The 23,571-nt window shown below is 38.1% G+C and overlaps 1 protein-coding gene across 2 annotated transcripts in view; it reads right to left on the bottom strand.

Moving 5' to 3' along the window:
- Positions 1 to 366: 366 nt before the first annotated feature.
- Positions 367 to 23,571, bottom strand: part of RPRD1A (regulation of nuclear pre-mRNA domain containing 1A) — a 74,860-nt gene continuing 51,655 nt past the window's right edge. For both annotated transcript variants that reach the window (XM_034416323.3, XM_034416322.3), the window contains exon 7: positions 367 to 764. In XM_034416323.3, the coding sequence (XP_034272214.1) occupies positions 615 to 764 (150 nt within the window). In that variant the 3' untranslated portion in view covers positions 367 to 614. The remainder of the gene's footprint in view (positions 765 to 23,571) is intronic.

The following is a 23,571-nucleotide window of genomic DNA, read 5'->3' as shown; positions in this document are numbered from 1 at the left end:
TCACATCCAGTTATGGGAAGTGAATGATGTTCAAGAAACACTGTTCTGGATGTTTTCTAGATTGCGTACTTTGGCATAAATCAGAGCAGAAATTTTGTATAAGCTTTACATTTGAAAGTGTAAACAATCCAGTTTAAATATTATTGATAGTTTGAAATGCAAAATCACATAACATTTTTAATTTATTTAAGTAAAATCACTGTTTATTTTTCAATGTTTGTTTTTAATATGATTTGTATTTAACATTAAAAAAAATATTTGTTCTTCCAATATTTAGCAATCAAAATATGTTTCTGCTACTGGTATGCACAAATGTTTAATTTAACAGAATTATATCCATAAAAAGCACCAAAAAAAGGAGGCTGCTTAATATTGGGGGAAAGATTTAATCAAAAAGAATAGAAAAATGAATTGCAATAATCATATTTTAACATAATACATAAATGTTGCCTCTTACATAGTACCTGCTTTATCACTTGTTAGTCAAATATTAAACAAAGCAATAGTCAATATTTCTTATAAATTAGAACATTTCAATGCTATTCTCTGCAAACATATAAAAATAATTATCAATCAACCTGACCAATTCCTCATTCCAGTGAAAGATTTGAATATCACTCATCACTATAGACATCCCCTGCAAAAGGTAGATGCACTTGACTTCCTGTAACATTGGGGAGCCTTGACAGATCAGGGAGGCTCTGGATGCGTGACTTCAATTCTTTCCGTACCTGGGACACACCAGTTAATTTGTGCTTGTATTCCTATAACACATGAAAAACATTTACATAAGTCAATCAGTCAGTCAGACATTTCGTTTTGGCTATTAAGAGGCAAAAAATGACAACAGTCCCATTTAATTCATTGAATATCACTGTAGCCTATACAACACAGAAATTGACTAGAATAAAACAAGCTGCACAATTATACAACAATACAAGCAAAATTGTAGATTTAAATTTATGAATTTGGGGCATTAAAATAATGTAATAAATTTTAGTTCAAGCAATTAAATATAATGTAGAATAACAGAATAGTAAATTTACTAATGTAAACTTGTCAACCATCCCATTCATAAATGTAGCAAAAGAAACTCCTGAAACATTATTTTACCAAGAGTATAACCTTACTGATAATTCCACATAGGCACAGAAGTAGCAAAACCAGTTCTAAAGTTTTCACACAAAAACCAGCATAGGAAAAAAAACCCTTTTCCCCTGGACCTCCCACTGTTCATTGTCCACCAATCAATTGCATTCATTTTGTTTTGGGAACAATTTGAGCGCCTTGAAGTTCTCCTAGTTCCAACCACTTTGGGGTTGGAACTGTCCCAGGTTCCATTGGCTCAGCTGCATTCCTCAATTCTCTCCCAAACGTGCCTTGCATTCCAATATTTTCCCACTCCCCTCCCTGTTTCTATTATCTGGTGGCAAGCAGGGGTGCATAGCAAGTCAGCCATGACACTCTGACCCCCCAGAAGAAAGATAATCCTACAAGGAAACAAACATACAGAAAATTACATTACACTTCCCCCTTTTCCCCATATTCTGTCGAGGCCAGTTTGGATACTTAACATGGAACCTGTGGATGAGTCTAGATGGCCAAACATCCCCTACCACCACCCGTTCTGTATGTGCCAGAGGGAAGAGCCTATTAGGCTCAGGAATTCATGCCAAAACTTTGATGTGAGTTGCACTCCCTGATCTGAAATGGTGCGTTTTGGGAAACCATGAAGCTGGTATATGTGCTGCACAAATAATTTAAATAGCGATCAGGCCACAGAAATCCTGAGAAACACCACAAAGTTGGCTAGTTTGGAGATCATGATAGTCCAGATTACACTATTTCCCAGCACTCTCTGACGGCTCCACAATAAAGTCCATAGATATTTCCTTCCTATGGGACTGGCCACAGTTTGCAACAGACCTAGTGGCTTGCCGGGCAACCACTTCATCGAGACACCGAGAGGACAGAGTGCCTGTTCTTCTTTATTCTTGGTTACCAAAATTGCCTCTTTATGAGGTGAAGATTCTTTATGAATCTAAAATGCCCTGTCATCCTAGCATCACGGTTCCTTTGTAAAAATAGAGTCCTCTGGCCAGCTGGAATGTATACCTACTCCCCATCCATGCCAGCCTGTCTCTTAATGACAGGTCGTCTTTATATTGTTGGAACCACTCATCTCCTCCCAGAGCATCCTTTAATGGTTGCAATAGATCTTCAGCTAACAGTAATTGTGATGTTCTCTGCTGCCTTGTAAGGGCTGGTGCTGTAAATTGTCTGGACGGAATAATGGAGTTAATAACTTCCTCTCAGGTGCTGTTGTACTGTGGCATTTGGGAGAGGCCATCTGCCAAGAATTTGTTCATAGGTAGAGGAAGGTAAAGTTAAAACAGTTGAAGTATTGGGCCCACTCAACCTGTTTAGGAGATAATTTTGGGGGAGATTTCAATGCTTCTAGGTTCTTGTGATTCATTCACACTTCGAAAGGAATCTTACTGCCTCCCAAGAATTGTCTCCATGTTAGGAGAGCCCAGCAGACTGTGTAGGCTTCTTTTTCCCAAATAGCCCATTGCCTCTCAGTTTCAGACATATACACACATGGCTGCAACTCTCCCTTGGCATTCCTCTGGAGTAGTACTGTTCCTACAGCCATGTCATTGATATCTGCTTGTACCACAAAAGGCTTATCTGGATCAGGATGTTTTAGGACCGGTTCCACATCAAAAAGTTTTAGCTTCTTGAACACAGCTTGGCACTCAAGTGACCAGTTCAAGGACTGGTTGGGCTTGGGCTTAGCTTCTCCCTTCGTTTTAAGTAGGTTGGTCATCAGTAGGGCTATCTGGGTGTGTGGGGATAAATTGGTGGTCGAAGTTTGCAAACCTGAGAAAACTCTGCAATTGCATTCTTCTTTGAGAGGGTTCCCACTCTAATATCACCCAAGCTTTACTGGGATCCATCTCCATAACCTCTTTTGAAATCTGATACTCCCGATAGTCTAGGCTGGTTTTGTGAAAGTCACACTTGGACAGCCGTGCATAAAGTTGAGCCTTCCGCAGTTTCTCGAGCACTGCTGTTACCGATTTCACATGCTCCTTCCTGGTCTTGGTAAAGATTAATATATCAATCAGGTATACCAAGACCCCTTTGTACAGGTGTTCATGTAAGACTTCATTTATCAATTGCATGAACACCACAGGTGCTCCTTGTAACCCAAATGGCATCATATGGAATTGGTAACAGCCCAGGAGGCAATTAAATACTTTCTTCCATTTGTCCCCTTCCCTAATCCTCATTCGGTCATATGCCTCCCTCAAGTCCAATTTTGTGAAAATTCTCTCTTTGACAGTGTGCTCTAGCATGTCCTTCATTAATGGGAGGGAGTACGTATTTTCTTTGCAGATATAATTCATACCCCTATAGTCCACGCATAATCTAAGAGACCTAGCCTTGACTGCTGGTTGGATGAAACCCCTAGCTAGATTTTTGTCTATCAATGCACAGAACTCCCCCATTTCCCTGGCTGTCATTGAATATATCTTTGGCTTCAGCAATTTATCCCCAGTGCAATCTCAATTGCACAATCTGTGGGTTGATGGGGTTGAAATGTGTCCAATTCCTTCTCGCTAAAGGCATTGGTTAAGTTGCAACATTCCTTTGCAATCAGTGGGTTTAAACCAGTGGTGAAATCTAAAATTTGTTACTACAGGTTCTGTGGGCGTGACTTGGTGGTTGTGGGGGTAATGTGACTGGGTGGGCATGGCCAATTTTTTTTAACTTTTAAAACCATTTTTTCTACAACCTCTTCGCTGAAGGTAAGAGGTACAACCTCCTCTTACCTCATCCCCACTGGACTGAGAGGGAGAAAATTCCATGACCTGCTGTCTTACTCAAGTCTTCTTTGACTTCGCTGGAGGTTTTTTCCTCTTCGCTGGTCTAGAGTGGGAAGCATTTACCAGACATGGCGTGAGTCATTTGGTGGCTCAATATCCTTCCTTTCCACAGTGGAAGCAAATTCCTGGACTTTGGTGGGGCTTCCCTCCTCTGGTTGGAGGCGCATCCCCTTTTCCTACTCTGGGAATCCCTTGCTTCTTCAGCATCTAGTAGGATCAACTCTCCTGTTCAGTGGGTTCATGGTATTCCATCAGGTCAATCTCCACTTCAGTAGTTCCCTGGTACCACATTCACAGATTACGCAGAAATCCCCTGGGGCAGGCAATTGTGGTATACTCCTTGTTCAGTCCTTCCCAAAATTGGTAGACCAATATACGCTTAGGCCAGTCTCCCAAATGGCTGGCCAGGCTATGGAAGTCTTGAATGTACTCTGTTGCTGGTCATTTGCCTTGCTTTAGGCCATGGATGCAGGTTTCTGCATGTTGGACTGCTCTTGTAGAGCTCGCATTAGGGCATTGAGATCATTCAGCTCTGGAGTTTTCTCAATGTACAAAGACACCAACCATCTAGAAAAAATCTCCAGATTGGCCATGATGGTGTGGACCTAGGCTGCATTGTCTGGGTACATTGCTCTTTAGTACTCCTTGTGATGCCAGACCTGGGCAGGAAATGGGCTAGGTTGCTTGGATGCCCATTGAAGCAAACTACTGGGAGGGGGAGAGACCTCTCTTCTAGGACATATCCCAGGGACAGACCAGCTGCTGCCATTGGTGCTAGTGCTCTAGTCACTGCTGGGCCCATTGGTACTGCCTGCTGAAATTGGAGCATCCTGTACCAGGGTTCCAACCACAGTCGTAGGTGCTGGCATTGCTGGCTGCAGAAGGAGAGAAGATGGAGTAGCCAGTCACTGGTGGCTTCACACCTCCCGACCCTGTTACCGTGGCCGTGTCTCCTGGCATTCAGTTGCACAAATCTCCATTCCCTCAAACTTCTCCCTCAACTGCTCCATGGATATCTGTGGCCAGCAATTGGGAGCTTCCACTCAGTAGGGTCATTCCACTTGGTCAGTCGTCTCACTTTCCACTTGCCTCCTCAGACGTCAACCCCCAGAGGGACGAGGGGTCTTTGACCTCTACTATCTTGCCCACATACGTCGCCCAGTGGTCTTCGGTCCCTGGTATGGAGTGCCCTTTGCTCAGTCTTTCATGACTGCAGATTTTTGTTCAAACCTCTCAGCCTTTAGTTTTGGGAGTGTGCTGGCTGGCTGCATCCCTTCTCTGGCTTGAGACAGTGCTGGAGCTTCCCGAGCCAGAACCACTCCTGACTTCTTCTTGTTCTCTGAATCTTTATCTGCAGTCAACATCTTGGGGTTGTTGACCTCCTGGTGGGATCTAGGCAGGTCACTATTATAAGAACTGGGTTAATGCCAACCGTCCCATTGGTAAAATGAAGCAAAAGAAACTCCTGGGATATTATTTTACTAATAGTATAACTGTATTGATAATTTCACATAGGCACAGAAGTAGCAAAGCCAGTTCTAAAGTTTTCACGTGAAAACAAGCATAGGAAAAAACTCTTTTCCCCTGGACCTCCTCATTCTCTACCAATTTATTGCATTCATTTTGTTTTGTGAGTGCCTTGAAGTTTTCCCAGCATTTGACCTTGGGGTGTTGGGATTGTCCCAGGCTCCATCGGCTCACTTGCGTTCCTAAATCTCGTCCCCCTTCTGTTTCTCTTATCTGGTTGCAAACAGAGATGCATAGCAAGATAGAATCACTACAGTGCTAAAATTCATGAGAAAATTGTGAATGATATTACATCTAGAGCTATGATGGTTATGCAATGTATAAGAAAGAATAATATATAAGCAATTATTATAGTTTCATTAAAAATTAGAGTCTAATTATTGTGTCTATTTATATACATTGTTAAAATGATTCTGGCAGTCAATAATAAAAATAAGTCAGAAGCAACCAATTGATATATTGATATGAAGTTGGGAGTAAATGGCAGGTGCATTTGTAATGTTGCCAAATGGAAAGCATCTAAATATTCAAGGAAATAAAAATGTGTATTGTGCAAGCTATTATACATAATTTAGCTACAATATTTGGCTGTAGAATCAGACTTATCTGAGAATAACAATTTGAGATAGAAGGAATCACTGCAACGAGGGTGTTTGAAACATCAATATAGAGGGACAAGTACAATATAGCATGTTTCACTGTTTCAATTATTCCTCCATCACAAATGCACAATCCCCCCTCAAAATTTCTCCTTAATAACTGTTGTTGGAAAAGCATTGAATCTAGACAAAGAACAGAACAGAACAGAACAGAACAGAACAGAATTTTTTATTGGCCAAGTGTGATTTGACACACAAGGAATTTGTCTTGGTACATATGCTCTCAGTGTACATAAAGTCATACCCCTTTTAAATTTAGATGTTATTATGCAACTGGTCAAGTAAAGTAAACATGCAGAGTGGCTCAGAAGATGTTTCTGGATAAGAGTGACAAATCTGACTGTAGTTCTAAGTCAAGTTCTAAATCAATGGGACATTGTTTAGGATTGGCTAAAGGGAGAGGAAACTGTCAGTCATAATTAAAGGGGCCAAGCTGACTGGAAAATAAAAGCTTAAGCCAGTATGAAAAAAAATGTGAATCCAAATGGAAGTTTCTGTTTTGAATAGGTCAGTTATGACATCAGAATTCCAGTCCTAATATATCCAATTTGCCTTTTGCTGAAAGCCAGTAGAAGGGGGGGGGGTCTAGAAAAAGGTATACGTATTATGATCTTCTGCTAAATATGTTGCTCCAGGTCACCTAAAGATTTAAACTTTTACTACCAATTTATCTCAGAAAACAGGACAGCTTCCAGGTTCTACAAGTATAGATTGTTATACTTTCCAGTTTTGTTAGTAAAGGCTTAGCTTCTGAATCTGTCTAAATTCATAAAAGCCTACTTGGCAACTTCTACTACTTGAACAGCTTCAAGTGTCTCTTTAAGAAAGTGTGGAGTTTATCATTAAAAATAAACAATGTCAGTTCATTTGAAGAAACCTACTGTTTAACTGGAGGCTGAGTTTACTTTTTCCCCTCTCAATTTTCCCATATTTTTAACTGTAATGTTAAAACTACAGATTGTTTTGCAATCAGAAGCAGATGTTAAAGTAATTTTTTGACTGAAAATTGGATAAACACATTTTTAAAGAATAATAATTCACACTATTTTTCCTTCAATATATTGCAATTCCTCTGTGAGTTTTATTTACTTAATCTTTTTTCTGCCTCCGCCCATGCTGCAGTGGTGAAATGTAAAATTTGTTACTACCGGTTCTGTGGGCGTGGCTTGATGGTGGTGGGTACTATGACTGAGTGGGCGTAGCCAACTTTTTCTTTTTTTTTACTTTTAAAACCATTTTTTCTACAACCTCTTTGGCTGAAGAGGTTGTAAAAAAAATTCTTTTAAAGCCTCTGACGATCCCAGCTGACTTGCCTGATTGGCAGAGGCTTTCTTTTTTCTTTTTAAAGCCTCTGATGATCCCAGCTGAGCCACGTGATCATCAGAGGCTTTTTTTTTTCCTTTTAAAAGCATTTTTTCGGCCAAAGAGGTTGTAGAAAAAATGCTTTTAAAAATAAAAAAAAGCCTCTGATGATTGCGCTGCTCAGCTGGGCAATGTGGGGGGGGGGCAGGGATTTTTGCTACTGATTCTCCAAACCACTAGCCTCCATCGCTACCGGATCAGGTGATCCAATCCGAACTGGGCGAATTTCACCCCTGCCATGTTGTATCTTAAACAAACAGGGACAGAAATACCTATGAAAAAAATAATAAAAAGTTTTGAATATATTTATATTTACATATAACTCCCTCCCATGGGAATTCTGTTAACAAATTAAAACCAAGAAAACAGTTCTCCCATAACTTAATAGTGATTTTGTCATAGAATAGGGAGATGGGAAGGAAGGAACTTTGCATATTAATAAATCTAATTAGAAGAAGGGAAAGCTTTCTACCAATAATCCTCAAGTCAACAGATATTTGGTAAAATACTTGGTTCCTCTTGTTCTCATCTCCCCCTTCCAGTGCAACCATCTCTGCAGTATTATTTTTGTTTCCATGATTGTTATTTAACATTTAATTATTAACTTATAATATTACTTTAATTTTGTGTAGTTAATTAAGTTTGCTTGACCTTGTCATATGTTGTCCAGAAACCTAGAATGGGATAGGCTACAAGTACTATAAAACAGATAAAATTAATGCAATGTTCTGGGAACTACTACTAGAATGGAAGAGAACTACTTGCTGTGTTTCACAAATGCCTAGTTGCTAAGCAGAATATAAATGGAAAAGGTTGCAGAGATGACTTCCACAAAGAGGTATGGTGAACTGAACATATCTGCAAAAGCAGAGCTGGTAATCACAGCAAAGATCAAGAAACCAATGAGAAGACCAGTTCCTTGGAACTCTTCTAGATGAAGAAAGGACAGAAGGTCATCCACATATGTTCCTGATGGCTGCTTCCTGCAAGAATACCAGCCATTTTATGTGAGTTGGAGCACTGGAAGATGACAGGATTAGCCATCTTGCTTGCAACCACTACAAAGACATTTAAAGGATTCAAGTTATCAAAACTCATTTTCTAATCCAGGGGGTCCCTATTTGGAACCAGGTCACATGAGCAGTGGGCTGACATATGTGAAGCTCAACTTGTGCAAGTGGCAGGCCAGCGCACAGGCACATGCGTGCACAGCTCAACTAGCAAAAGTTGACCTGTGTGTGCATGCACATGCGCCAGCCCACTGCTCACATGAGTTGAACTATGCATGCACCAGTCTGCCACTCACATGAATTGTACTGCGCCTGCATCGTGCACCGGGAAGCCGCTCATGTGGATCAGTTCCCTTCTCCTTCCAGCTGGGCCACCACACCACAAAGGTTGGGGACCAGTGTTCTAATCACTTTCAGAAATTGCTCATTAACTACTTCTAAGTGGATGAGATCTTCAGAACGACAAATCTGAAAGTGGCAAGTGAATCTGCCTTTAGTCCTGAATCAAAGAAAATTTTATATGTTTAAAAATTTAAAGAATCTGAAATAAACAATACAAAACTAAATAAGGTTTTGTTCTTAGAAAATTATAGATTAAAAATCCGGATAAAATTGGAATATTGAAACTTTTAAAATAAAATTTGGGAATTATAAAATATAAATAGCTTCTCTTGGGAAATAGATCATGTTTGATTTTTACAAGTTACAACATGCTTAAAGAATTTCAAGATTTTGAAAACTGGACTCTAGTTAGGTTTTAAGATTTTAGATAGAGGAAAACTATACAGGTAGTCCTCAACTTATCATCACAATTGAGCCCAAAATTACTGTTGCTAAGTAAGACAGTTATTAAGTGAATTTGGACTCATTTCATGACTTTTCTTGCCTCAAGTGTTGAGTGAATTATTGTTAAGTTAGTAGCATGGTTATTAAGTGAATGTGGCTTCTCTATTTACTGACTTTGCTTGTTACAAAGGTGATCACATGAACTGTACCTATCATAAATGATAGTCGATTCTTAAGTGCCTGAATGTTGAGCGTGCAACCACAGGGATGCTGCAACAGTCATGTGAAAAAGGTCATGTTACTTTTATCAGTGCTATTGTAACTTTGAAAGGTCACCAAATGAACTATTGTAAGTTGAGGTTTATCTGTACAGACTTGCAAGATGGTGCAAATCATTATAACAATTAAAATAGTGAAGGAGACTTTAAAGAATGGAATCAGGAAACAGTGGCCATAATAGCAACAATGTCAGTTATGATGTCAATTTCGATTACTAGATTATGTCCAAAATATGTTATTGAAGAAATGTCAGATGTAGAACCAATTTTGTCTGATACAATAAAGATGATATTGAAAGTGGATTGATAACTAATAGGCCAAGATAATTATTTAGAAAAGGACTGCTAAATCTACAAAAGAAATTGACTGAGGTTTTAAAATTTAAAGGGGAAATATAAATGAGAAACCAAGAATGTTACCTGGTTATTCTCTCCTCTATTGGATTTACAAAAAAGGTTTGTTAAAATCTTGAAGAACTCTGTGTATTGGGACAAGAAAAAAATGAAGATAAATCAATCCCATGGTAATATTTGAATGAACTAAAGATTAAGACTAATAAAAATAAAAGAATATAAAATTACTTTATTTGATCAAGGTTAAAATAAGATATGCTGTTACTTCTTGGGACTTTCTGCTGAAACCAGAATTGAAAACATGATACTTTATGGATAAGTTTAGAGATGGTATCTGGGATAGAGATAAATTTTTAATATTAGAGAGAGTAAAGTGCTACTAAAATTGTTTATATTTGTGATGAAGATGGAAGTAACTTCTTTAGATATTTCTTTTTATTATATTCTCATGTTTTCCATTTTTTCTTTGCACTTTTTACTTCTCTCTAGAATAGCTGGAGTCTGCAAGGAAAGAGTTAGGAAAGCTAAGATTCCAGAATAAGCTAAAATTAGCAATTAATATCAAAAATAATAAAATAAATTTTATTTCAAAATGTAAAGGTAAAGTTTCCCCTCACATGTGTTCTAGTCGTTTTTTGGCTCTAGGGGCGGTGCTCATCTCCGTTTCTAAGCAGAAGAGCCAGTGCTGTCTGAAGACGTCTCCGTGATCATGTGGCCGGCATGACTAAACACGGAAGATGCACAGAGCACTTCCCACCAACGTGGTCCCTATTTTTCTACTTGCATTTTTTACATGCTTTCGAACTGCTAGGTTGGCAGAAGCTGGGACAAGTAACGGGAGCTCACTCCATTACGCAGCGCTAGGGATTTGAACCACTGAACTGCCGACCTTCTGATCGACAAGCTTAGCATCTTAGCCACTGAGCCACCATGTCCCTACATTTTGAACAAGCCATCTTGTTCCCTACATTTTAAAATGTAGGGAACAAGAAAAGACAAAGGAACAATAGGTGAACTAATCAGAGCAGATGGCAAATAATTGACAGGCAGCAGGGAGAAAGCAGAACTGCTTAATTACTTCTTTTTTTATGCAAAAGAAAGAAACAGCCCAATGGATCAAAAGCAGCAAAGATAGAACAGGTATATAAATCAAAATAGGCAAGGGATTAGTAAAAAAATACCTATCCATGCTGGATTAGTACAGATCACATGGACCAGATTGTTTACATCCCAGGATTTTGAAATAACTGGCAGTTGTAATTTTGGAGCCACTAAATGTAATTTTTCAAAACTCATGCAGCACAGGGGAAATGCCAGAGAATTTGAAAAATGTTGATGTAGTTCCAATCTACAAAAAGGGGAAAAATGGATCCAGGAAATTATAGGCCAATCTATTGACATCAATAGTGAGAAAATCCTGGAAAAGATAATCAAGTGGAGGACTTGTGAGTACATAGAAACAAACAAGTACTAAAAGCCAGCATGAGTTTGTTAAAATGAGATCAAATCAGATAAACCTTATTGCCTTTTTTTTGATTAACTAAATTAGTGGATCAGCAAAATGTTGTGGACATGGTAGACATGGACTTCAGTAGGTCATGTGATAAAGTAGACCACAGCCTACTTCTTGGTAAGATAAAACAATGTGGGTTGGAGAGTACCACCAGAAGATTTGCAATTGGTTAACCAATCACTCTCAATGGGGAATCCTCAATGGAACTACGATACATCTACAGTTGCAAGAAAAAGTATGTGAATCCCTTGGGATTACGTGGAGTTTTGCATAAATTGGTCATAAAATGTGCTCTGAACTTCATCTAAGTCACAACAATAGAAAAACACAGTCTGCTTAAAATAATACTACACAAACATTAGATGTTGCCATGGTTTAATTGAACATAACATGTAAACATTCACAGTGCAGGGAGGAAAAAGTATGTGAGCCCCTAGCCTAATGACTTCCCCAAGAGCTAACTGGAGTCAGGAGTGAGCCAACCTTGATTCCAATCAGTGTGATGATATTGGATGTGTTGCTGACAGCTGTCCTGCCCTTTAAAAACACACACCTGTTTTGGGTTTATTGGTTTCAAGAAGCACTGTCTGATGTGAACCATGCCTCGCAGAAAAGAGCTCTCAGAAGACCTACGATCAAGAATTGTTGACTTGCATGAAGCTGGAAAGGGTTACAAAAGTATCTCCAAAAGCCTTGATGTTCATGTGTCCACGGTAAGACAGACTGTCTACAAATGGAGAAAGTTTAGCACTGTTGCTACTCTCCCTAGGCATGGTCGTCCTGTAAAAATGACTGCAAGAGCACAGCGCCGAATGCTTCATGAGGTAAAGAAGAATCCTAGAGTGTCAGCTAAAGACCTACAGAAATCTCTGGCACATGCTAACATTTTTGTTGACACATCTACAATAAGGAAAACATTAAACAAGAATGGAGTACATGGGAGGACACCATGGAGATAGCCATTGCTGTCCAAAAAAAATATTGCAGCACGTTTGAAGGTTGCAAAAGAGCACCTGGATGTTCCACAGCACTACTGGCAAAATATACTGTGGACAGATGAAACCAAAATTGAGTTGTTCGGGAAGAACACACAACACTATGTGTGGAGAAAAAAAGACACAGCACACCAACATCAAAACCTCATCCCCACTGTAAAACATGGCGGAGGGAGCATCATGGTTTGGGGCTGCTTTGCTGCCTCAAGGCCTGGACGGATTGTTGTCATTGATGGGAAAATGAATTCCAGAGTTTATCAAGACATTTTGGAGGAAAACGTATGACCATCTGTCCGCCAACTGAAGCGCCGCAGAGGATAGGTGATGCAACAGGACAATGACCCAAAGCATACAAGTAATTCAACAAAAAAATGGCTTCAACAGCACAGAATACGCCTTCTGGAGAGGCCCAGTCAGAATCCTGACCTCAACCCGATTGAAATACTGTGGCATGACCTTAAGAGAGCGATTCACACCAGACATCCCAAGAATATTGCTACACTGAAACAGTTTTGTGAAGAGGAGTGGTCCAAAATTACTCCAGATCGTTGTGCAGGTCTGATCTGCAACTACAGGAAACATTTGGTTGAGGTTATTGCTGCCAAAGGAGGGTCAACCAGTTATTAAGTCCAAAGGTTCACATACTTTTTCCTCCCTGCACTGTGAATGTTTACATGTAATGTTCAATTAAACCATGGCAACATCTAATGTTTATGTAGTATTATTTTAAGCAGATTGTGTTTTTCTATTGTTGTGACTTAGATGAAGTTCAGAGCACATTTTATGACCAATTCATGCAAAACTCCACATAATCCCAAGGGGTTCACATACTTTTTCTTGCAACTGTACATGGAAGAAAGCCTGCAGTGATATACCTCAAAGTTTGGTTTTGAGTCTGGTGCTCTTCAACATCTTTATAAATGATCTAGATGAGAATAGAATGGGAACTCATCAAGATTTGCAGCTGACATCAAGCTGAAAGGGAGGATTGCTAACACTTTGGAAGAGACTCAATATCCAAAAGGACCTTGATAGATTTGAATACTGGAACTCTATGTGACAAGATCCATTTCATTAATGAGAAAAAGTTCTTTAATCAGACAGGAAAAACAAATCATGGGTTCAGAATAGGTGGTACTTAGCTAGTAGTAGCCATGAAAAAAATCTAGGGGTCCTAATGATCACCACTTAAATATGAGCTAGGAGCATGCTGCAGTTGCCAAAAATGCCAGTTCAATCCTAATTTGTATCCAGATGGATAGCATTAAGAAAATGAGAAATAATTTACACTGCACTGGTGAGAATTTGGAGTACTGTATGCCGTTCTGGTTACCACAATACAAAAAGTTGAGATCCTGGAAAGGTTAAAAAGAAAAGCAACAAGGATGATAAATGAACTGAAGGTTAAATTGTATGACAAGGACCTAGGTATGTCTGGTCTATCGAAGAGCATTATGGGGGGGGGATATGATAAATGTGTTCCACTACTAGAAGGGCTGTTACAAAGAGAAGATTGATTTATTCTGTAAGGCATCAGAGGGGAGGACAAGAAATCATGGGTGGAAGCTTGTTAAAGAGAGAGCTAATCTAGAAAGAGAAATTTTCTGTCAATGAAAACTATTAATCAATGGAACAGCTTGCCTCCTGGAGTTGTGGGTGATCCATCACTGGAGGTTTTCAGAAATAGACCGGACAACCATATGACTGGGATGGTAGAAGACTCCTGCCTTGGGCAGGGGGTTGGTTGGACTTCCAAGATCCCTTCCAACCATATAATTCTATGAGTTGTTTATAAAATAATAAAGATGGGATATAAATCAAATATTTTGGAGAAGGATTGGTCAGAAATTCTAACAATATTAGATGAGTCAAGTTTATTCCTTTTTAAATTATTAAATTTCTTTAATGATAAACATTGACATAATCATTGTATATCTATTTTATTTAAACATTTAAAAAGAATTTTTCAATATTAGGGAACATTATTTAAGTAGACAGGTTCTCTTGAAAGTCTCAATCCTCAGAGGAGTAAGTTGGAATTCGAATTTAATGATCTATTTAAGATTATTAAAATTGTTACATCTAGATCACAAGTGGCCTGTGAAGATAATCTGTGCATACCGCTAGGCTCTGCCACAATTATATTACACATATTTCCCCAATTGTCCTGAAAGAACTGTAAGTGTACTCTGATTTTTTTTTAGTGGTAAGGACCAATTAATTATTCCTTGGTCAAATATAATTGGAATAATTGGAAAATCACCCAAAACAAAGAATTTTCCTATTGATTTATTGTACATACCATTAGTTCTTGACTTACAACCACAATTGAGCCCAACATTTCTGTTGTTAAGTGAGACATTTGTTAAGTGAGTTTTGCCCCATTTTACAACCTTTCCTGCCATATTTGTTAAGTGATTCACTGCAATTTATAAGTTAGTAATCCAGTTGAAAAGTGAATCTGGCTTCCCCATTGATTTTGCTTTTGAGAATGTTGCAAAAGGGGATCACATGACCTGGGGACACAGCAACTGTCATAAATATGGACCAGTTGTCAAGCATATGAATTTTGATCACATGATCATGGGGATGCTGCAAAGGTCATAACTGTGAAAAATGGTCATAAATCACATTTTTCAATGCCACTGTAACTTCGAATGGTCATTAAATGAACTGTTGTAAGTCAAGGAGTACCTGTATTTCCTATGGCCAAATTACAGTTTTGTACTGAGAAGCAATGGAGAATAAAAAAGTATTTCAATCATATTTATAAAGAGTCCAACCAAGGGAAATTGCCTTGGCTGAACGTTCACAAAACAAAGAGCTTTGAAAATAGTTGCAGTTAAGAATTTATTTAAAATTGGCCACAATTTAACAATGCTTTACTTTATCTTTACTTTATCTTCATCTGTCATTATGGTTTAAAGTATTGAATTAAGATCGCTTAAATGTTTGTATTTCTTCTGAAAGTCACATAACACGTGCACACATGCATCACCCAAATATTTTGCTTCCCCCCCAGAATTGCTATTATGTTCCATTAGTTTTCTGGATAATTTTGTTCAATAATAAAGCACAGAAGCACAAGAGCACTAGGCAAAAAAGGTTCAACCAATGTAAATTAAATATTGCAAAGGTGGTTCAACATTCAAGAAAAGAAAATTGAAAAGGAAATTCAAGAAGGCTAAACTTTTTAAACATGCTTAGAGCTTTCCCCAAATCACAACAACAGAAATCTGATATAAATTTTTACTCTTTCAGTTGTCCTGGAAGCCCTTAAGATCTGGCGCTATTTCCTGACTTTGGTTAAAGTGTTTACAAAGCTCCTGCTGACCTTTTTTAAAAGATGTCATTTATGTGGATTTATCTGGGAAGCCATACTTCTTTAAATTACATATTTTGGAGATTTTTTGGAGTTGCATGGCCTCAAAGTCCAATAAATATGTAAAATAAAAAGTTAAAAAGTCATCTTTTAAACTTTATCATAAATAATTTGAAATTATGGATGAATGGTAAAAATAATTTGTATGATAACAAACTAAGTTGTTCACGAGGGCTAAGAAAGAAGTCCAATCTAAAGAGAAGTTAGTAAAATAATAAATATGGTTCAATATAAGTAAATAAAAAAAAACCATTAGCCAAAATTCTTCTTACTATTATATACTGCTAGGCAGGCATGGGGAGCAGAGGTGTAACATTCTTACAAATGATCAGAAATCAAACAGAATACAAATGGAAAGACCTTGGAGGTCTTCTAGTCCAACCCCTAGCTCAAGCAGGAGATCCTATACCATTTCAGACATGTGGCTGTCCAGTCTCTTCTTAAAGCCTTCCAGTGATGAAGCTCGCACAACTTCTGAAGGCAATCTGTTCCATTGGTTAATTGTCTTCACTGTTAAATTTTCTCTTTTCTAAGATTGCTTCTCTCCTTTGTTCCTTGTCACGCCTTCTGGTATTGTGGAAAATAAATTGACCCCCTCTTCTTTATGGCACCCCCTCAAATACTGGAATACTATCATGTCACTTCTAATCCTTCTTTTCTCTAGATTATCCATACTCAATTTGAGCAATCGTTCTTGGCATATTTTAATCTCCAGGCCCTTAATCATTTTAGTTACTCTTCTCTGCACTTTTTCCAAAGTCTCAATAACTTTTTTTGTAATGTGGTGGCAAAAACCCGATGTAGTATTCCAGGTGTGGTCTTACTAAAGTTTTATAAAGCAATACAAGTACTTCACCTGATCTTGATTCTGTGGCTCTGTTAATTAAAGATTGCATTGGCTATTTGGCTACTGCCACCCACTGCTGGCTCATATTTAAGTGATAGTCCACTATGACTCCAAGGTCCCACTCACAGTTATTTGTTTTGAACCAGATTTTACCTAATCTATACTTGTACCTTTGTTTTTTCTTGTCTAAGTGTAAAATCTTGCTTTTCTCCATATTAAATTTCATTTTATTGGATACGGCCCATTGTTCCAAGTCTGTCAAGATCCATCTGAGCTTGTCTTCTGTGGTTTAGCTATTCCTACCATTAGTGTCATTTCAAATTTGATTCTATTCCCTCACTGAAATCATTTATGAAGGTATTTAAGAGTACTAGGCCTAAGGCAAACCTTGTAGTATTCCACTGCTTACTTCCCTCCATGTAGATTTAGTACCATTAAGGACTGTTGATTTGAGTATAGTTTGTCAGCCAGTTACAAATCCATCTGCTGGTGATGATGCCTATCCCATATTTTTCTAGCTTACCTAGTAGACTGTGGTCTACTTTGTTGAATGCTTATTCCCCTTATATAGCATTTTGCTTATCTACTAAAAAATAAACTAAGATTGCTTTGGCATGATCTGTTTTTAACAAACCCATGCTGACTTCTACTTATAACTTTGTTTCTGGATGTTTGCAGATGTTTTTTTATTATCTTTTCCAGGATCTTCCCAGGTATTGATGTCAGGCTGATTGGTCTGTAGTTTCCTGGATGTCCCCTCTCTCCTTTTTTTTGAAGATGGGAACCACATCTTTTTCAGTCCTCAGATAGTTCCCCCATGCTCCAAGATTTTTGAAAGATATGGTACAATGGTCTGAGATAACATCTGCCAGTTCCTTCAGAACTCTGGCATGTTATCTATTAGGTCTCAGTAATTTATATTCTTCAAGACTTGCCTTATGACGTTGTGGGAGCTTCATCACTTGAGACTTTCAAGAAAAGATTGGACTGCCATTTGTCAGAAATGGTATAGGGTCTCCTGCTTGATGACCTATACGATCCCTTCCAACTCTGTTAATCTGTTAAAATTGGACAGGTGTTCTCTTACCATTATCTTGCTTATTTTAATTTTTATTTCTAATCTGTCTTTTACGGTTATGTTTTTGGTAGGTTAGGCTATAGTTTTCTTTTGTGTGGAGACAGATGCAAAGAATGAGTTAAGCAGTTCTGCTTTCTCTCTATTGCCTGTTACTTCCTTGCCATCTTTTCTCTTTAGTGGACCAACTGTTTCCTTGACTTTTTTCTTATTATTTATATGTTGAAATAAACTTTTTTGTTGTCTTTGATTTTTGTTCCAAGTCTTAGTTCTTTCTAAGCCCTTGCTTTCCTGACTTTATCTTTGCAGGTTCTGGTTATCTGTTGATAGAGCAGCCTTTTTTTTTTTTTTTGGTAGTTGTTCTTTTTGTCTTTCAGTTTATCAGAGAGATCTTTGTGCAACCATGCTGGGGGTTTTTTGGGGGGATTTCTTGTTTTTCTTTTTCAATGGTATTGAGCTGGACTGGGCTTTCATGATCATATTTTTTTATTTTTATTTTTCCAAGCTTCTTGAGTTGTTTTCCCTTTTAAGATTTTAAGCCATGGACTCCTTCCCAAGCTTTCTCTCTAAGAGACTTTTAGACTCTTTTAAATCTAAAACACTGGTTTGATTATATTTTGTTGTTTGTATTTGCATTATATTGAATTCCAATGACATGGTCACTCTTGCTCAAAGTTCTGACAATTTCAACTCCCTCTATCACTTCTTCTCTACTAGTAAGAATTAGGTCCAGTATAGTTTTTCCTCTAGTCCCCTCCTCTACCTTTTGGATGACGAAGTCGCCAGCTAGTTTGATTAGGAATCTGTTTTATCTCTCATTTGCTGCAGAATTTGTCTCCCAGTTGATATCAGGGCAGCTGTAGTATGTATCTTACATACATTTGTTAATTGGTTAGCAAAAAGTTCATCTATTTCTTCTACTTGGGTGGGGTGGTCTGTAGTATACACTTATAGCAATGTCATTTCCCCCCTTTTATATTGACCATAAGCATTCTAGGAGAATTTTCATCCTTGGTTTTGAGCATTTCTGTAGAGATGTATTTATATACAATGAAATTCCACCTCCTCTTTTGTTAGGTCTGTTTCTTTTGAATAGTTTGTATTCTTCGATCAGTACATTCAAGTCATGAGTTTCATCCTATCAAGTTTCAGTAATGGCAACTACATCAAATCTGCCTTCATGTACCAATACTTCAAGTTCACTCTGTTCCCTAAACTTTGAGCACTAGTATATAGGCATTTGAGTCCTTTATGGATCTTGGGCATGTGTCTTATATCTCCTAATTTGAAACTGGGTTTTCCATCCTTCCCATCACTACCTCTTTATCTGATTGGTATGTTAAGGTTTTGTATTTGGACTTAAGCTGCAGAGATCCTAAAGATTGATCACCCACCCCTCTCATTTTTAATTTACAGCCAGTTCGCACCGGTTCGGGAGAACCGGTAGTAACGGCGGTGGGAGACTCCACCCACCTACCCAGAAGTCATCAAATATGCTCTGCGCATGTGCAAAAGTGGCGCGCGGGCACAAGTGAACCAGTAGCAAAGGAAAGTAAAACCCACCACTGTTTACAGCCCTCCTGATAAGTTGAGTCAGTCTTTTTCTGAAATCATTGTATCCTGTTTTGCTCAGTGCAGCCCATCCCTCGCTAAAAGCACTTCATGGAGGTAATGCAAACCATGGTCTAGGAATCCAAAGTTCTCTTGGTGGCATCAATCCTTGAGCCAGTGGTTCATTTCTAAAATCCTTTGTTCTCATATTGGAAGTTGACCTATCATTGGAAGTATAGATGAAAACACCACTTGTCCTCCTAATTCCTTAACTTTCTTGCCTAGCTGTTTGTAATTGTTTGATATTATTTTTAGGTTCATTCTTGTATCATTTGTCTCTATGTGAAGGAGGAAGAAGGAGTAATAATATGTGGGCTTGATTCTTTTGGTAAGACTTTTAACTATGTCTTGATTTTTGCTCCAGGAAGGTAACATACTCCCCTAGATTCACTATCTCATCTGCAGACTCTTCCCTTGAGAAATGAATCTCCTGTCAGCAAAAGTAGTTGGGCTACTTTTCCTCCTATCACAGGATGCTTGATGATGCCTATTGTCTTCCAGCAGGAGGCTATGAAACTGATTGTTCAACTCCAGTGAGGCTGTACTGGAGTGTGCTGAATTAGACAGTTGGGAACTTGTTCTTGTTGCTGTTTTTTTCCCCTGTGAGTGACATATTTCCATTGGTACTCTTCTAAAGGTTTATTTATAGGATCCTTTCTGTTAGAACTTGTGTGTTCCTTATTATGTTCAGTTAGGATATAGCCTTCTTGAATAGATAGGAGTTTCTCATTTTGTAGGTTGGGTTTCAGAATGGTTATGAGTTGCTTCCAGAGCCCTTTTCTTCCAGTAATTCAGTTAATTTACATTTGGCATACATGTAATTTGGGTCTATGGGCATAAGCATGTACATGGAACATAGTTTACAAATCACAAGTGTCAGTGTCTTTTTCTATGACTATGTTTGTTTTTGCTAGATTAAAGATTAAAAAAAATAAAAAGTATTCAGTGTTCAAAATGAAAAAGATTTCATCATAGATTTAAAAGAATAAAAATATTCTAAATTAAAAATGTAAAATTTTGGAAGTTCATTAAAATTTTCAAAGTTTAAAGTTGTTCAGTGTTGAGTAAGGCTTAAATGCAAATGAGTTGCTCTCTAAATATAGTTCATAATCCACAGATGTATAAAATGATAGAACACACACACACAATAAAAAAAGGGGAAAGAAAAATAAAATCTTAGCTGAATGAAAGAAAATTAAAATCGCAATTGGACAGAAAAAATGTTATCTCAGCTGAACAAAAATATCTCAACTGAACATAATGCAATATCAGCTTGCAGTTATTGTAAAAGTATGTAACAGTATGTAGTTTTGTTTTGATAGAAATATGAAAAAAAAAAATTTGCAGTTTGAGTTTGAGGGTACAGTTGTGCTATTACCAGTAAATGTCTCCTCACTGTTCAGCCTAACAAAGGATAGGACTGCTTAACAAAGGGAAAGGCTTCTTTTTCGCAAACAAAGAATTATTTCTTCTCAGACTCCTTTTTAGGTGATCTTTTGTTCTTAGTCCTCAACTTTCTATCTTGAAAAAAATCTTTTTAAGAAATCTCTTTTTAGGAGATGCTTTATTCTTAGCCCTTGATTTCCTGCCCTGGAAAATAATAATAATAATAAAAAAATAAAGAGGAAAAAAATTGTTCCTATTTTCCCTTGTACTCCATGTTTGTCCCTTTCCCCCCCTGCCTTTCATCTCCTCCTTCTTGCCGGCCACTGCTGGAGTCCTAGATCTCCCTGTCTTTTTGCCCTTTGCCTGCTTGGGTCTTGAGGATTGATGGAGTGCCAGAGTCCTCAGTTGGTCCACCTCAATGTCCCAGCACTGGTCTGCCATGTGTCTCTGACTGCATTGTTCTGTTGCTCCTCCGCTGCATCTTGTTTTTTAGTCGCCTGCCTCCAGAGAATAATAGAATTATTCTCAATAGAATAGTAATTTATATTCAATAATAATAATAATAATAATAATAATAATAATAATAATAATAATAATACTTCAATTAATAGAATTGAAGAGAATAATCTTTTCAAAAGCCTTAAAAAAAAAACCTGAACAAGCACAGAATTGCACCCATAGGAAAATAAGTGAATAGAAGAAAAGACTGGACTTGAAGAGAAGACTTTGAAAAACAAAGATTTACTTGGATGCAAATTGGTGAGTTCTGCTTAGTGGCAGTGTTGGCAGTTTCCTTTGTTATGCTTGAGAAAGAAGACAAATCTCAGCAACTCAGTATTTATTATCTCTTTTTCTCTATAGAGACCACATCTATTTTAATTCCTCAATACTAACTGCATAGGTGTCAGCACTTCAAGCTGCATTTACTCTAGTACTGACATAAGAAGGAGAAGTGGTGGCGTCTGGAAAGGAACGTTTGACTTTTCACCTACTTATTTTCCCTGGAGATAATATCCCCTAGGAGATGGGATGGGAGGGGGAAAATTCCTTTGAGCTGGAGCGGTCGATTTGGGGTAGAATGACTTGGAAGATGGCCAATGAGTGCAGGGGAGTGGGGAACGGAAAGGGAGGGTTTTGGGTCTGGAAGTCAGTGTTGGCTTCGATGGAGTTGGATTTTAGAATGTCGTGCTTAATAAATAGGAGTTTTCCTTCAAAGACTTTGTTTGAAATGCAATTTATTTGAGACGACCTCGAAACCTGACAATAGGCCTTTTTACCACTAACTGTGTATACCTAGAGATATAATTGCAAAATGAATTAGGTGCAGATCTGTTTGCTAGGGTGGTTTTTTCTGCATATTTATAAGAATTTATAAAGGATTACAGTCTCTATGAATTATGTGATCTTCTTCTGCTGTACTGATCGTGAATGAACCAAATATGAATTTATATATATATTGAATGATCCTGAGAAGATAATTTATTCAGGACTTTGTTTATACAAGGCTGTTAATATTGAACTGTAAATTTATGAGATTTGTAAAATGGCGGGAGTTGCAATAGAACACTCCAGACTCTATTAATCTTTTATGAGGATTGTAAAACTACCTGGAACTGCAATAGGACACTCTATTCATCTACAATTATGACTCTATTTTGTTTTGTGGATTGCAAATTATCAGAGACTACAATATTTTTTAAAGTAAGGAATCTCTACACTATTACTATTTTTATATAATCTTTTACACTAACTATAAGTTGATATTTCAATGTTTACTCTTAGCTGAAATACAATTTCTTTTCAACTGAGATTTTGTTTTTCGTTTATTCATCTGTTATTTTTTCATTCATATGTGGATTATAAACTATATCAAGAAGGCAACGTCAACATTAGCCATTGGTGGGGCCAAAAGGAGAATTAAAAACTCCTAGAACTAAGGTGAAATTTCCGGTCAATGTAAACAGTTAACCAGTGGAATTACTTGCCTTCAGAAGGTGTGGGTGCTCTATCACTAGAGGTTTTAAAGAAGAGATTGGCAGCCATTTGCGCAGAATGGTATAGATCACTTCCAACTCTCTTATACTGTTATTCTAAAAGACTCACATTTAAGAATAACAATTTTCAGTTTAGTTTTTTTTTAAAAAATCTAACGTTGGGAATTTTGAAAATATTTGAAAATTCTTATTTTCCTATAAATAAATTTTAATTTTTAATCCTATAAATTTTAATTTTTTTGAAAAAACCCTTTTAAGAGTGCAAAATCATTTTAGGCTGCACATTAAGAAGCTGAGAGTGGGCCATCTGTCCACTCAAGTGGCAGCCAGCTAAGAGTAGCCCGGCAGCTCATCTGAGAAGTAGCGTGATGGCCCACCTGAAGGACAGAGAGGTAGCCTGGAGGCCCAGCTGAGAACCAGCTCAGCTAAGAGGTGACATGGCGGCCCAGCAACCCAGTCCAGAAGCCTAGGAGCTGGGAAATTCCAAGATGGAGGACAACTGAGTGGATGCATGCACAGTGCAAATGGAGGCCAGCTGAGCGGTGGTGGAACAGAGCTGGGTGGCAGCAGACCAGTAGCTGAGAGCAACACGGCAAAGCCACCGAGCAGCAGCCCTGAGCTAAGTGGCAGCAGTGTAGAGCGCCCAGAGTAGTGGCTGAGAGCAGGTGGACCACCAGAGAGCAGATGGAGCAGCTAAGCAGTGATGGTGCAGAGCTAAGTGGCAGCAGAGCGGAGCACATTCAGCAGTACTTGAGAGCAGTGTGGTGGACCATCTGAGCAGTGGCAGTGCAGAGCTAAGTCAGCGGAGTGCCCAGAGCAGCACATTGTACCTGAAACCTCAGCAGTGGTCAGCAATCAAAGAGCAAGAAGACAGGGAGGAAAGCGATAAGTACAATGCA

The sequence above is a fragment of the Pantherophis guttatus genome, chromosome 4, assembly GCF_059756535.1.
Source record: "Pantherophis guttatus breed Tessera chromosome 4, ASM5975653v1, whole genome shotgun sequence".
Lineage (NCBI taxonomy): Eukaryota > Metazoa > Chordata > Lepidosauria > Squamata > Colubridae > Pantherophis > Pantherophis guttatus.
This window is presented reverse-complemented; position numbering and strand designations above follow the sequence as displayed.